We start from the raw sequence: 14,166 nt of genomic DNA, 5'->3' as shown, positions 1-14,166 counted from the left end.
GTTGGTTAGATTTATGGTCAAAGTTGAACCTCGAAAAACGCGGGCGCGCTATATTTTGGAACGAAGGGAGTATTAGTCAAATGGGAGGTAAAAAAACGTATAAGATTCTTGTTTTTTTACATATCAACCAATAAGAGATGTGTGGCGTGCATGCTTTCAGTGACTTAAGACTTGCATGCAATGCTATTAATTAGCAAATAAACATTAAGTTATCTTGTTTTTCCTTCCTCCTTGGTCACGATGCACAATCTAAAATGACTTGTTCACTAAACGGAGGGAGTAGTATGTATTTCAGAATTCTAGTAAGGAGGAGGAGGAGGAAGCTTCTATTAAATTTCTGTCCTTGACATGGCCAATATAGTTTCTCACAGATTCCCATGCATGCCCAATCAAAGTCAGCGTCACCACCACCACCAGATGAATGGATGGATGAAAAAGTCAACCATGGTGACTGCATGACCAGAGAAGAGAAGAGGAGAGTGGCGTCTCTTTCCTGGCATGTGCCAAATCAGCCCTTGCCCTGACAGGTTAAGATTAAGATTAAGATGAAGATTAAAATTAGCAGGAAGGAAGGAAATTACTGTAGTAGAGAAGAGAATCAAACCAAATCAGCAGCTGCCACCAGCATTTGCATTTGTATCCCACTGTTAGTGACCAAGCCAAAAAGGTAGCCAAAAGCCCACCACCAGCAGCACCAGCAGAGCACTTTCTCCTCTCCTTCTTCTTCCTCCTCCCCTCTCCTCTCCTCTCCCCTTCACACACACCAGACAACAACAAGGACCAGAGGACACGGAGAAGAAGATTAAGTCTCCCCTGCTTGGCCTGCGGAGCCTACAAAGCCCTCGTATTCGTTTCCTTTTTAATCTCATTCCAAGATCAGGTCCTCTTTCTTGGCTCCAAATTAATACCCACATAGCGCTACTGCCATATATACTGCCTGCCACATCTCGCCGGCGATTCCATTGGATCTTCTGCTCGCCATCTGTCCTCCTCCGTCCCCTTGTTCCAATCGCCCGCCATTGCCGCCCTCCCAATCTCCCATCTCCCTTCTTTCCTCCCCTGCAAGTATCCAAATCCAACCACTATAGCTGCAGCAGCCAGCAGCTCTGCTCTTGCAACGCAGCTTTAAGCACCCAGGACACACAAGCCAAGCAAAAATTGCGTCTTTCCTCTCCCCGGCGCGCTCCCCGCAGCCCCTAATGGCCTCCTCCGGGGGCGGCCGCGGCGGCGACACGGACAACGACGGGCGCCGGGGCCGCCGGCGGCGGCGCAAGGTGCTGCTCAGCAAGCTCTACACCTTCGCGGCCTGCGCGCGCCGGCCCAGCGCCGTGGACGACGAGGGGTCCCGGATCGGCGGGCCGGGATTCTCGCGGGTGGTCCACGCCAACGACCCCGCGGCGGCGGCCGACGCGGCCGCCGCCGGCGGGTACCGGTCCAACTACGTCTCCACCACAAAGTACAGCGCGGTGACCTTCATCCCCAAGTCGCTGTTCGAGCAGTTCCGGCGGGTGGCCAACATCTACTTCCTCGTCGTCGCCTGCCTCTCCTACACCCCCATCGCCCCCTTCCGGGGCGCCACCGCCGTCGGGCCGCTCGTCCTCGTCCTCCTCGTCACCATGGTCAAGGAGGCCATCGAGGACTGGCGCCGCAAGCAGCAGGTATTTTCCCCATTCTTCCCCCTTCTTCCTGGATCTGCATCTGCATCTCCATTTTCTTCTTCTTCTGCACTGCAATTTTTTATTCAAGAATTCAATCCAATCCCCATTCATTCAGCAATGACATCATTTCCTTCCACTAGTGTATGGGACCAAATCCATCTGCTACCCATAATTTCAGCAAAATTAACACAAAAAATAGGGAGGCAGGGGAGGCAGGGGTTGGTGGAGCAGTTATAGCCACTCAGTCCTTCATTCTATTTCCTCCAGTACTGGTCGAAGATATTGCTTAGAGGAGATGTGGTCCAATTACAATTAGTCCTTTGCTAAAAACAACAGATTCATAACTATGATTCTTGCTTGCCAGTACTTTCTCCTGCTCTTGTTAGTAGTGCCAATATATTTTTTGCTGAAAAACAGTGGATGAATGTTTGTTTCTTGCTTGGTGCATCCAGGACATTGAGGTGAACAATAGGAAGACAAAGGTGTTCCAGGACGGCGCGTTCCGGCGCACCAAATGGACCAAGCTCCGCGTCGGCGACGTCGTCAAGGTCGAGAAGGACGAGTTCTTCCCCGCCGACCTCGTCCTCCTCTCCTCCAGCTACGACGACGCCATCTGCTACGTCGAGACCATGAACCTCGACGGCGAGACCAACCTCAAGCTCAAGCAGTCCCTCGAGCTCACCTCACATTTGCAGGATGATGCGAGTTTCAGTGGTTTTGGGGCTGTCATAAGGTGTGAAGACCCGAATGCAAACCTGTATTCGTTTGTTGGGAACATAGAGGTGGAAGAGCAGCAGCAGCAGTACCCTCTGTCGCCCCAGCAGCTCCTGCTCAGGGACTCCAAGCTTCGGAACACCGAGTACGTGTACGGCGTGGTGGTTTTCACTGGCCATGACACAAAGGTGATGCAGAATGCCACCAGCGCCCCCTCCAAGAGGAGCAAGATTGAGAAGAAGATGGATGGGGCCATTTACGTCCTCATGTCCATCCTCGTCCTCATTTCGGTCATCGGCTCGGTCGTCTTCGGCCTTGCGACCAAGCATGATCTGGTGGATGGCAGGATGAAGAGGTGGTACCTCAGGCCGGATAACCCCGACAACATCTACGATCCCAACAACCCGGCCGTGTCGGCGGCGCTGCATTTCTTCACGGCCATGATCCTTTACGGCTACTTCATCCCCATCTCCCTCTACGTCTCCATCGAGCTCGTCAAGCTGCTGCAGGCTCTCTTCATCAACAGTGACATCCATATGTATCATGAGGAGAGCGACACGCCGGCTCATGCCAGGACCTCCAACTTGAACGAGGAGCTGGGCCAGGTCTACACCATTCTCACCGATAAGACCGGGACTCTGACTTGCAACTCCATGGAGTTCATCAAATGTTCCATCGCGGGCACGGCGTATGGACGTGGAATCACCGAGGTCGAGAGAGCTATGGCAAAGAGAAACGGTTCCCCCGTGATCTCTGATTTTGAGATTGGCGTCGAAGACTTCCACTCTGAGGGCAGATCTGCGATCAAAGGATTTAACTTCAGAGATGAGCGTGTCATGGATGGTAACTGGGTTCACCAAGCCCACTCCGGTGTGATCGAGATGTTCTTCCGGTTGCTGGCCATCTGCCACACATGCATACCGGAGGTCGACGAAGTAACAGGGAAGATTTCGTACGAAGCAGAGTCTCCCGATGAGGCGGCCTTTGTTGTCGCGGCACATGAACTTGGTTTCACTTTCTACCAAAGGACGCAGGCAGGTGTTTATCTGCATGAGTTGGATCCCTCGTCTGGAGAGCAAGTTGACAGGTATGTGGGTTTGAACTTGCGTCAGATTTTCACGTGAAAATTCAGGAATGATCTAGCTGTAACACTAACATCAACCTTTTTTTTTCTTTTCTGGCAGATTTTATAAGGTCTTGCATGTCCTTGAGTTCAGCAGTGCTCGGAGGCGGATGTCGGTGATAGTCAAGGACGAGGAGGGGAAAACATTTATCTTCAGTAAAGGTGCCGACAGGTTAGTACTATCTTCAGTAATCTGATGCATCTACTCTTGCTCTCTGTATTTGTACGATGGATGTATCTTGACTTGTTCTCAACATGCGCAGCATAATGTACGAGAGGCTATCAACCTCTGAGAGTACGTATGCTGAAGCGACGCAGAAGCACATAAATGATTACGCGGATGCTGGCCTCAGAACACTAGTTCTTGCATACCGTCAGCTCGAGGAGATCGAGTACGCAAAATTCGAAAGGAAGTTCACTGCAGCTAAGAATTCTGTCAGCGCTGATCGGGATGAGCTGATTGACGAGGCTGCAGATTTGATAGAGAGGGATTTGATTCTTCTTGGTGCTACCGCCGTTGAGGACAAGCTACAAAAGGGGGTGAGTCATTTGCTGCCGTAAAATGGAACATTGTAATAGTACTTATCTTTGGTTTGTGTGTGCTAATTTCCATTTTCTAGGTACCTGACTGCATCGACAAACTTGCTAAGGCTGGCATCAAGATATGGGTGCTGACGGGCGACAAGATGGAGACCGCCATCAACATCGGGTATAGCATCTGTCCTGGATGTTTCGATGCTTATAGTGATATTTGGCCAATTTTATGAACTTACTAAAATCCGATGATGCTCGTTTTCTTCACAGATATGCGTGCAGTCTACTCAGACAAGGGATGAAACAAATAACCATCACACTGGATACACCAGATATCATTGCCTTGGAGAAAGGTGGTGACAAAGGAGCCATTAATAAGGTAGATAAAGTATTGCTGATTATAGTTACCGAGTCCTTTATATAGTACACGGACCAATTCTTTTGCAGTTTGTACTATCTATCGGTTCTATAGTGCATTACGTTTGGTGACAAATTAACTACATAACTGCCTGCATATTGATCAAACACCTGGTCTGTTTTACGATAATACTAACACCAATTTTTTTCTGATATATGGCAGGCATCGAAGGTTAGTGTGGTGCAGCAAATCAGTGAAGGAAAGAAACTCATAAATGCATCTGGCAATGAATCTTTTGCTTTGATCATTGATGGGAAGTCACTTACATATGCGCTCAAAGACGATGCCAAGGCCGCGTTCCTTGATCTCGCAATTGCCTGTGGGTCAGTCATTTGCTGCCGTTCTTCCCCAAAGCAGAAGGCTCTTGTAAGCTCAAATTTCACCTCAGAAATTGTTGTGTTCTTCCATCTTCCCAGGAAATGAGAGTGGATTCTTAACTGTCTATCTTCATCTGTGATTCAGGTCACGAGGCTGGTCAAAACCGGCACCGGTAAAGTTACGTTGGCAATTGGCGATGGTGCGAACGATGTAGGCATGATTCAGGAGGCGGATATCGGGGTAGGGATCAGCGGTGCCGAAGGGATGCAGGCTGTCATGGCGAGCGATGTTTCCATTGCGCAGTTCCGCTTCCTTGAGCGCCTGCTGCTTGTCCATGGGCATTGGTGTTATAGCAGGATCTCATCAATGGTAAGCAATGCAAAATCATTGGCACGTGTGAATTACTACTCTTCTGCTTACTATTATTTATGAAGAGAGCATGTGGCGGTTTTGCTGAGCGTCTCCCTTGTTTTTGTATTGGATCAACAGGTATGCTACTTCTTGTATAAGAACATCACATTCGGTGTGACCCTGTTCCTGTACGAGTCCTTTTCGACATTCTCCGGCCAGACTTTGTACAACGACTGGTCCATGTCTCTCTACAATGTCCTTTTCACGTCACTGCCTGTGATCGCCATGGGCGTGTTCGACCAAGATGTTTCCGCCCGGTTCTGTCTCAAGGTACGCTCGCGCTCACATCGGTTTCTGAAAATTAATCAACGCTGGATCATCAAAAAGAAAAAGGAATTGCTCACTGTTTCTGGAAATGCAATGCAATGCAGTACCCGATGCTCTACCAGGAGGGCCCTCAGAACCTGCTCTTCCGGTGGTCAAGGCTCCTAGGCTGGATGCTGCACGGTGTCGGCAGCGCCGTGATCATCTTCTTCCTCACCATCGCGTCGCTCAAGCATCAAGCGTTCCGCAAAGACGGCGAGGTCATAGACCTCTCAATCCTCGGCGCGACCGCCTACACGTGCGTTGTCTGGGCTGTCAACATGCAGATGGCGATCACGGTGAACTACTTCACCCTCATCCAGCACATCTGCATCTGGAGCGGCATCTTCCTATGGTACGTACCATCTAGCGACGACAACTAAATTAATCAGAGCAACTCACTCACCCACTCACTTTTTTTCTGGACCAAACTGACACAACCACTCTTTGTGCTGCCTTGCAGGTACCTGTTCCTCATAATCTACGGCGCCATCACGCCGTCCTTCTCGACCACATTCTTCATGGTGTTCTCGGAGGCGCTGGGGGGCGCGCCGGCCTACTGGGTGGTGACCCTGCTGGTGGCCGTGGCGGCACTCATCCCCTACTTCACCCTCGCTGTGGTCAAGACGTGGTTCTTCCCGGACTACCACAACAAGATCCAGTGGCTGCAGCACACGGCCAAGCACGAGGACCCCGAGGAGGAGCTGGGCGTCGTCCTGCGCCAGTTCTCGGTGAGGTCCACCGGGGTGGGCGTGTCGGCGCGCCGCGACGCCAAGCTCGTCCGCACCAACAGCAAGGCCTTCCACTTGGACTCATCATCACAATCACAAGCCACCGTTGAGCTGACTTAGCGCGCGCGCACACACACAAACACACTAGATATCAGCAGCATGCAGCTCCCCTGTAAATATGATGATGAGCAGCAGCTTAAGCTTGGCAGAAACTAAGCTTCTGCCTTTTGTTTGCCTGCTGCTTCTCAGAGTGTTGCTAACCTGGTCAGGTGTTTAGAGATGAGCGGGTTTCGCCGGTCGAATTAGGGTTTAACTGTACATGATGAGGATTATTGATTTTGTTTGTAGACAGTAGCTACAAAAGGGAGGAAGGAATGGACTGATGAGGACAGTGGATGTACATTGGAGTGGAGTGGAGGGATGTAAGTGTAGGAGATGGATGGATGGATACTTAGCTTGTTCCCCTCATTATTATTTGGGGATAATTTTTCCCTTGTTTCTTTTGTTCCTTTGTTCCTAAGTTAAGAATATACATATCCTTCTGCGGAATAATAATATGAATAAAGCCTGTATTCTAGTTTTGCTGTCATTGAAAGAAAGAATGGATGCCCTCTTTGGTGCTGATATCGCCGTATGTTTCCGCCTTCTTTCGTATCGACATTACTTTTTTTTTCGTTTCGACATTACTTAGCAAGTGGGGAAAGAATGATGGTGTTCAAAGGGGCCCTGATTTCAACCGAACTATGAAAGAAGAGCAGGGAAATCATGGTTAATTAATAGTCATACACTCTTTGAAAAAATCATTGTTTTTTACATGTTTTTATCATAACATATCAATAAACCTAATAAAATTGTAATATTGCGAAGATCCGGGATAAATCTGTAAACACATATGAATTTCAATTATGAATCACATGTCTAACACAAGATCTTATCTACATAATAATGATGACTAGTAGAAGAGAATCTCATGAATCATGTGTGATGGAGATGACTGGTCGACTGTACAGTACATAGATGGCCTAACATTGACAGCAAGTCCTTGAGAAGAAACAGTCAAATTATTAGGCTGATGACTGACCTGAAACCTGAAAGCAACCGGGCAGGGATATAAACAAGATCTCTTCCCCTTTCTGCACGGCTCTCATGCACTACACACACATGAGGTGAGGTCATGGTCTCTCTTCTCCTTTCAATGGTCTATGCTTCTAGAAGAAGCCATGCGTGCCATTCGCCAAAAAATAAAAGTCATCCATGAAGAATTTTGGTACTTGGCAGTTAGGATGTCATCAGCGGCTAACACCGTACACGTGGCGTGGCGAAATCCGGTGATGTTAGGCACTGGTGTAGGTGTCAAATATTTATTTCTTTGTTGCAACCTTGACCATCCACTGAGAATGAGTTGCCATTATAACCAACAGCAATAATGCATTCCACAGGAATGAGTGAGTTCTAAAAAAATTCTATGAGTCAAAGAACACTCATAAAAAAACAATCTAGAGGATAAAAAAATAATCCAAAACCTATGAATCATACAGCAAATATTTCTTGAAGTTCGGCAATCTTTTTTCTTTCTTTCACGGTGGCTGGAATCCTCCGAAATTCACTCTTATAATATCTCACAACCCAGAAAATGTCATACGAGTTCAAAGCTCATCAGAGAGCATTAATTCTTTTTTCCCTAGGAAGAGAGAATTTGGGAGTTTTCTTTTTTTTTAGATTAGAGAATTTAGGATTGGAGTGTGTGCATACCTACACTGGATAGAAGCAGAGCTGGCCAAACAGGCCAGCCCGGCACGGCACGACCCAGCCCATCGTAATCGTGCCTGGCTCGGCCCGGCCCGTTGTGGCACGATTATTAGCCGGTTCCATGCCGTGTCGGCCCACGTGCTGCCCCCTCCAGCCCAGGCACGACCCAGAAGCTATGCAGGCCGGGCCGGCGGCATGCCAGGCTTGTTTGACTGCCGACCCGCTAGGTTGTTTTTGGGCCAAATTTGGCCTATTGGGCTGTTTCTTCAGCTATATATATATATATATTAAAAAAGGTCCTAAATAAGAAATAAAATAAATAAACGGGCCGTGTCGTACCGGCCCACGTGCTCAGCCTTCAGGCCCAGACATGGCCCATGGCGTGCCACGTGCCGGGCCTGGGCCGTGCCGTGCAGGCGTGCTACTGGACCGGCCCAACTACCCCGGACACCGTTCGGCCTGCTCTGGATAGACACACAAGAGGCATTAAGGAGAATTTTGTAGCATTAGATTTTTCTCCCATGACTTGAGCTTTTAATTGAAGTCAATGGTACATGCTCTTACTCCTAGATGATGCAAATCTATACCTACCTACTTATAAAAGGAGAACCGCTTCTTACCGCCGTAATTTTGTCCCTTTTTTGACCGTCCACCTCGCTCTCATAATTTTGATCCGGTCCGGTTTATAAGCTTCACAAGTCAATGGGCCAGAATTTTTGTTATCGGCTGATAAAAAATGTCCGACCTCACGAGCTGCCCTCCCCTTCCTTATGAGGGCAGCAAACAACTGCAGCAAAGGGGAAAAAATTCCTTATGCATGTATTACAATTTCATATTCTAACTAATAGTCCCACACTGCTCCTTCACATCAAATCCTAGCAACTTATATACATATGGAGTTGCCATAATCAACAAGCCAACAAAAAGAGGGGTGGGATATGAGATTATGGCCGCCTGGCAACGCGCAGATGTGTAGGAGCCCGCATGGCCGCTGTCGGTGCGGGAGGAACCATGGCCGCCGTCGGACTCCCGAAAGAGTGTGCAGGAGCCCGCCATTGCCGGCGGCGGAGGAGGAGAGCGGGGATCCCGGAGATACGGTGCAGGGCAGTATAGTGAGAGCAACCACCAGCGGCGACGCATTCCGAGGGGAGGAAGGTCATGGAAATCTGGGTATGCATATGTTATCGGATTTGATGCTACATCTTTTTATTTTATGGTTGAATTTAAATTACATTTTGTCCCTCACGAACTCATGCTGGCTACGAGGACGCGAAAACTGAAAGGTAAACAGACATCATACATACATGAATAAGGATTAGTCAATGTTGGACTAACATATATACACTAGTTAAGGCACACGCGACAAAAACATATATGCACGTCCAATAAAGCTAGAATAGAGGAAATTGCATCTAGCCGTGAACTGGCTCAACAGACTAAGCAAAACAAAAAGTTAGAATATCTATATGTCAAGGACTTCCAATTAGCACACACATGTTTGAATGTCGGACAAGATATATCATATTCTTAGTTTTTGGTGTCGGTAACACAAAATAAGCATTGTGTACGATATTTTTTATTATCAATATGTTGATCTAAAGATCAGGTTGTTCATCTCATTAGTTGAATAGGATATCCTAAGTTTCAAACTAGCATCCCAGCGAATCCTATTGTTAATTGATCATTATTTTTGGTATCATCAAACTTATCCTCTACTTATCCACCCTTATTAATGATAATTGGCGTTTTCATTGCAATGAAGTTGTAACTCTTTTTTTCTTCTTCCGTTACAACACACGGACGTGTGTGCTAGTTATAACTAAAGTGTATGCTGAAATATGCTGATGCTCCATTAAGTATGCAAGCATGACATTAATTAGTGATGCTTACGTACAAATAAGTGCTTGTTCGCAGCAACAAAAGAAAACACCGTATCATGAACAGGGCAGACGAGATCAATGGAATTGGTCCTATGGTGCCTTAGCGCGATGACTTTCCGACTGTCTATTACAACAAGTTTTGCCCGGCTCCGGCGAGGAAGAGGCGATGACAGCGGCGTGCCTTTGGCACGCTTCAGTCTTTGTAGACGTCTCTAGGTGGTCTACGGATCTGGATGTAATTTTTATTATTTCTAGTGTTCGTTGTACTACCATGATTGAAGATTAATAGATTAAAATTTTCTCGCAAAACAAAATGAAAGTCCGTGTTATAGGCCCCACAGACCCGATGGAAGTCCGTGTCATGGGCCCCACAAACCCCATGGATAACATGTGTTTTCATGGCTCAGAAAAGGTGACAAGGACTTGAGGAAATCCCATTCCCCTTGGGCTGCAGTCCCTGGTGTTTGAGCATGTCCAGGAGCGTCATGGAATCGTTTCTTCCATGGGAGGTGCTGTGCGCGGTGGTGGCCGCGGCCATGGCGTGGTGCGCCGTGCGGGCGCTGGAGTGGGCGTGGTGGAGGCCCCGGCGGCTGGACCGGGCACTGCGGTCGCAGGGCCTCCGCGGCACGGCGTACCGCCCCGTGGCCGGCGACTCGCCGCTGATGCAGCGGCTGAACAGGGAGGCCAGGTCCCGGGCCATGCCGCTGGGCTGCCACGACGTGGTGCCGCGGGCGATGCCGCTCTTCCACCGGGCCATGCAGGAGCACGGTACGTAGCATAGCCTAGCCTACCTGCTCCATCCACCCTGCTTCCTGCACCGCCGGTTCATTACTTCTGAAATTTCTCTGGTCCTGCCCTTGTCACACCTTCGTATAAAAACATGTTCTCTTTCTTTGAGGAAGCTATATATATTTTCTCCCATGCTTCTCTTGTAAAGAATGTAATGGAACTACTGATCTAGTGTCATATTTTTTTCTACTGTATGTAGTAGTACAAACTTTTTTTTGGCAAATAGGAGTTTTATTCCATAATGATAGGTTACAGTCCAGTGGCAGTAGTGCCTCAGTACACGGAAGACCACGGTGTAGTAGTACAAACTTGATCAAAAGTAGTTTCAGTTATGACAAACCTAGAACTAAAAATAATTTAGAATGGCAGATGGAGCATCATATTGAAACAAATGAGAGACCCAAGAAGGCATCCAATCCAAGTATATAAATATTTCTAGGAAGAGTATATATTAACGGAAAAAAAGAGACAAGATAATTCCATGCTGCATGATTGCATTCCAAGGCCTTGTTCCTATTGCCTACTCTACTCAATAGTCAAGGAAAGCTACCCACGTTACACTAATGTGATGATGACACAACTCTAGACTTTAGATCCCACCCTTCTTATTTTAGTGGATGCATATTTAGCATGTGCCACTTCCTACCGGTTCGGGCCCGTTCCAATCGAGCATGTCGTCAGGCTTCGGGTAATTATTTCTTTTAAGACTTTTTCTTTGTAATTTGAAAAGGTGATAGAGATACTAAGTCATTGCCCGTGCATATGCCATTGTAATTTGTAAAAGCCATAGATATTATGTCATTGCCCGTGCATATGCCATTATAATTTGTAAAAGTGATACTTATGCCATAGTGGTTGCGCGGGCTACTCTGCCAATCAATGTTCTAGCAATATTGATCTTAACAAACTAAACAAACGGACTATTTACATATACTCCCTCCGTTTTTATTTAGTTCACATATTAGCTTTGGTCAAAGTCAAGCTTTACAAACTTTGACCTAGTTTATATACAAAAATATTAAGATATACAATAACAAATCAACAACATTAGATTTATTATTAAATGTACTTTCACATCGTATAGATTTATTATGATAAATGTCTATATTGTTTTCTATAAACTTGGTCAAACTTTACGAAGTTTGACTTCAGTCAACTCTAATATGCAGAGTAAATAAAAACGGAGGGAGTATTTCCAAGCTGGTTAGCAAATACTCCACTTAGATAAATAGACTAATTGAAAATGAAAATGTACACACACATAACTAAAAAGAAATACTGCTAATTAAAAAGCTTGCTCATGCTTGATGGTTTGACAGGTAAGATGTCAATCACTTGGTTTGGACCAGTACCTAGAGTGACCATTACCAAGCCTGAACTGGTGCGAGAAGTTTTGTCCAACAAGTTCGGCCACTTTGAGAAGCTCAAGTTTGGCCGGCTCCAGAGGATGTTGCACAACGGCGTGGGTAGCCACGAGGGCGAGAAATGGGCCAGGCACAGGAGGATCATCAACCCTGCCTTCCATCTGGAGAAGCTCAAGGTGATATATACGTACATACTATTTCTGTTGTGTCATTGACATGATTTGATCGGGTCAGCTGGGAGTGACAAAAGAAACTGGCTGCTGTTGGATCAACTTTCAGCGGATGTTGCCGGCCTTCGCAGCATGTTGCACGGAGCTGGTGCAGAGATGGGAGGGTCTAGCCCTAGCCGCGGGCGACGCGCCGTGCGAGGTGGATGTTTGGCCTGACATGCAGAGCCTGACAGGGGATGTCATCTCTCGCGCCGCATTTGGCAGCAGCTACCTGGAGGGCCGGAGGGTCTTCCAGCTTCAGGGGGAGCAGCTTGAGCTCGTCCTGCTCGCCATGAGCAAGATGCACATCCCTGGTTATTTCTTCTTGCCAACAAGAGCCAACCGAAGGATGAAGCAGATCGCCGCCGAGATCGAGAGGGTCCTCAAGGGCATCGTCGCCAAGAGAGAGAACGCCATGAGAGCCGGCGAGGCCACGAGCGACGACCTTCTCGGGCTGCTGCTGGAGTCTAACATGGCGGCGCACTGCAGGGATGATTCGAAGGGCGCCGGCATGGGCATCACGACCGACGACGTGATCGGGGAGTGCAAGCTGTTCTACTTCGCCGGCGCGGAGACCACGTCGGTGCTGCTCACGTGGACGCTGATCCTGCTCTGCATGCACCCGGAGTGGCAGGACCGGGCCAGGGAGGAGGTCCTGCAAGCCTTCGGCGCCGCCGGCACGCCGGATTACGACGGGCTGAGCCGCCTGAGGGTGGCGACCATGGTGCTGCACGAGGTGCTGCGGCTGTACACGCCGGTGACGGCCATCCACCGCGAGACGTACAAGCCCATGGAGCTCGGCGGCGTGAGGTACCCGGCGGGCGTGGTGCTCATGCTGCCGCTGCTCTGCGTCCACCACGACAAGGAGGTGTGGGGCGTCGACGCCGACGAGTTCAGGCCGGAGAGGTTCGCCGAGGGGATCTCCAAGGCGTCCGTCGACGCGCCGGCGTTCTTCCCCTTTGGGTGGGGCCCGCGGGTGTGCATCGGGCAGAACTTCGCGCTGCTCGAGGCCAAGATGGGGCTCGCCGTCATCCTGCGCCGCTTCTCCTTGCAGCTCTCGCCGTCGTACACGCACGCGCCGTTCCCCGCCGGCCTGCTGCAGCCGCAGCACGGCGCGCAACTCAGGCTCAAGACCCTAATTCAGTGAGCCAGCTACATATCACAAGATGGGATCCATGATCCATGTGCATGTACATCACTCAACAAGCAGGAATATATGGTTGTGTATTGAGTATTGACTTCCTATATGCCTTGTATGATTGTATCATATAACAACCCAAGTTTCTCTACTAGTGCTTGCTCAAGAAAAGCGTCAGACTCTGAGGTGGTTCTTCTGCAGCTAGTGCCATTTTGCTCACCTTTATCATGGCAATCCAATCTAGCTAGTACTGTTATTGCTCTCACAGTTAGTGTTAGAGATATATATATTTGATCGTTAGAGATCGCACGGGATTAGACAGAAATTGTTTCCATCATAACGACCGAAGTTTCTCTAGTAGTGCTTGCTCAAGAAATGGTCCTTGTGCAGCAAAGGGTGCCATTTTGCTCACCTTGATGGCAGAACAATCTAAGTAATACCGTTATTATTCTATGAGTGTTAGGGATATATATTTGGTTGTTAGACAGTGCACTGGATTAGATATAAATTTTCATTGTATTTCTAGGAGGCTTCTCACCCTCCAAGTTTTGTACCGCTATATATACGCGTCCTCGACGCTTAATACACACACCGAAATTGTGGACACGACCGACGACGCCTCCTCTTGCATGGCTGTTGTTCCCTACATATATTTGTAACCCCCCCCCCCTCACAAATAATTACTATTATTACACTTCCTCTGTTTGAAGTTACTTGAAATTCTACCTTTGTCCTGAGTCAAACTTGTTTAAATTTGAACTAGTTATAGAAAGATACACTACAAGAAATCGGGCCTACTATGACGAGACAAAAATGTCATCGAATAG

At 48.1% G+C, this 14,166-nt stretch overlaps 2 protein-coding genes across 2 annotated transcripts; both read left to right on the top strand.

Annotated features, from left to right (window-relative positions):
* Positions 1-680: 680 nt before the first annotated feature.
* On the top strand, positions 681-6,799 carry LOC125541246 (putative phospholipid-transporting ATPase 9). The gene is made up of 11 exons (XM_048704707.1): positions 681-1,658; positions 2,111-3,459; positions 3,557-3,667; positions 3,759-4,035; positions 4,116-4,204; positions 4,300-4,408; positions 4,610-4,813; positions 4,910-5,134; positions 5,255-5,446; positions 5,548-5,834; positions 5,943-6,799. The coding sequence occupies exons 1-11, from the start codon at positions 1,200-1,202 to the stop codon at positions 6,328-6,330; spliced, it is 3,690 nt and encodes a 1,229-aa protein (XP_048560664.1). The 5' UTR covers positions 681-1,199; the 3' UTR covers positions 6,331-6,799.
* A 3,452-nt stretch (positions 6,800-10,251) lies between these two features.
* LOC125541236 (cytochrome P450 72A15-like) lies at positions 10,252-13,505 on the top strand. Its single transcript, XM_048704698.1, has 3 exons — positions 10,252-10,607; positions 11,948-12,168; positions 12,272-13,505. Exons 1-3 carry the CDS (start codon positions 10,310-10,312, stop codon positions 13,346-13,348), a joined length of 1,596 nt encoding a protein of 531 aa, XP_048560655.1. The 5' UTR covers positions 10,252-10,309; the 3' UTR covers positions 13,349-13,505.
* The last annotated feature ends 661 nt before the right edge of the window (positions 13,506-14,166 follow it).

The sequence above is a fragment of the Triticum urartu genome, chromosome 1 (genome assembly GCF_003073215.2).
Source record: "Triticum urartu cultivar G1812 chromosome 1, Tu2.1, whole genome shotgun sequence".
In the NCBI taxonomy this organism is placed as follows: domain Eukaryota; kingdom Viridiplantae; phylum Streptophyta; class Magnoliopsida; order Poales; family Poaceae; genus Triticum; species Triticum urartu.
Note: the sequence above shows the minus strand (reverse complement) of the source record. Positions and strands in the feature narration are given on the sequence as shown.

What these genes read in the sequence shown, in the direction of transcription:
- LOC125541246 (XM_048704707.1), top strand. Translation starts at nt 1,200, where the DNA reads ATGGCCTCCTCCGGGGGCGGCCGCGGCGGCGACACGGACAACGACGGG. An exon ending in GAGACCGCCATCAACATCGG is followed by an intron (nt 4,205 to 4,299) that starts GTATAGCATCTG and finishes TTTTCTTCACAG; the next exon opens with ATATGCGTGCAGTCTACTCA. An exon ending in ACAAAGGAGCCATTAATAAG is followed by an intron (nt 4,409 to 4,609) that starts GTAGATAAAGTA and finishes GATATATGGCAG; the next exon opens with GCATCGAAGGTTAGTGTGGT.
- LOC125541236 (XM_048704698.1), top strand. Translation starts at nt 10,310, where the DNA reads ATGTCCAGGAGCGTCATGGAATCGTTTCTTCCATGGGAGGTGCTGTGC. An exon ending in CCGGGCCATGCAGGAGCACG is followed by an intron (nt 10,608 to 11,947) that starts GTACGTAGCATA and finishes ATGGTTTGACAG; the next exon opens with GTAAGATGTCAATCACTTGG. An exon ending in TCCATCTGGAGAAGCTCAAG is followed by an intron (nt 12,169 to 12,271) that starts GTGATATATACG and finishes ATCAACTTTCAG; the next exon opens with CGGATGTTGCCGGCCTTCGC.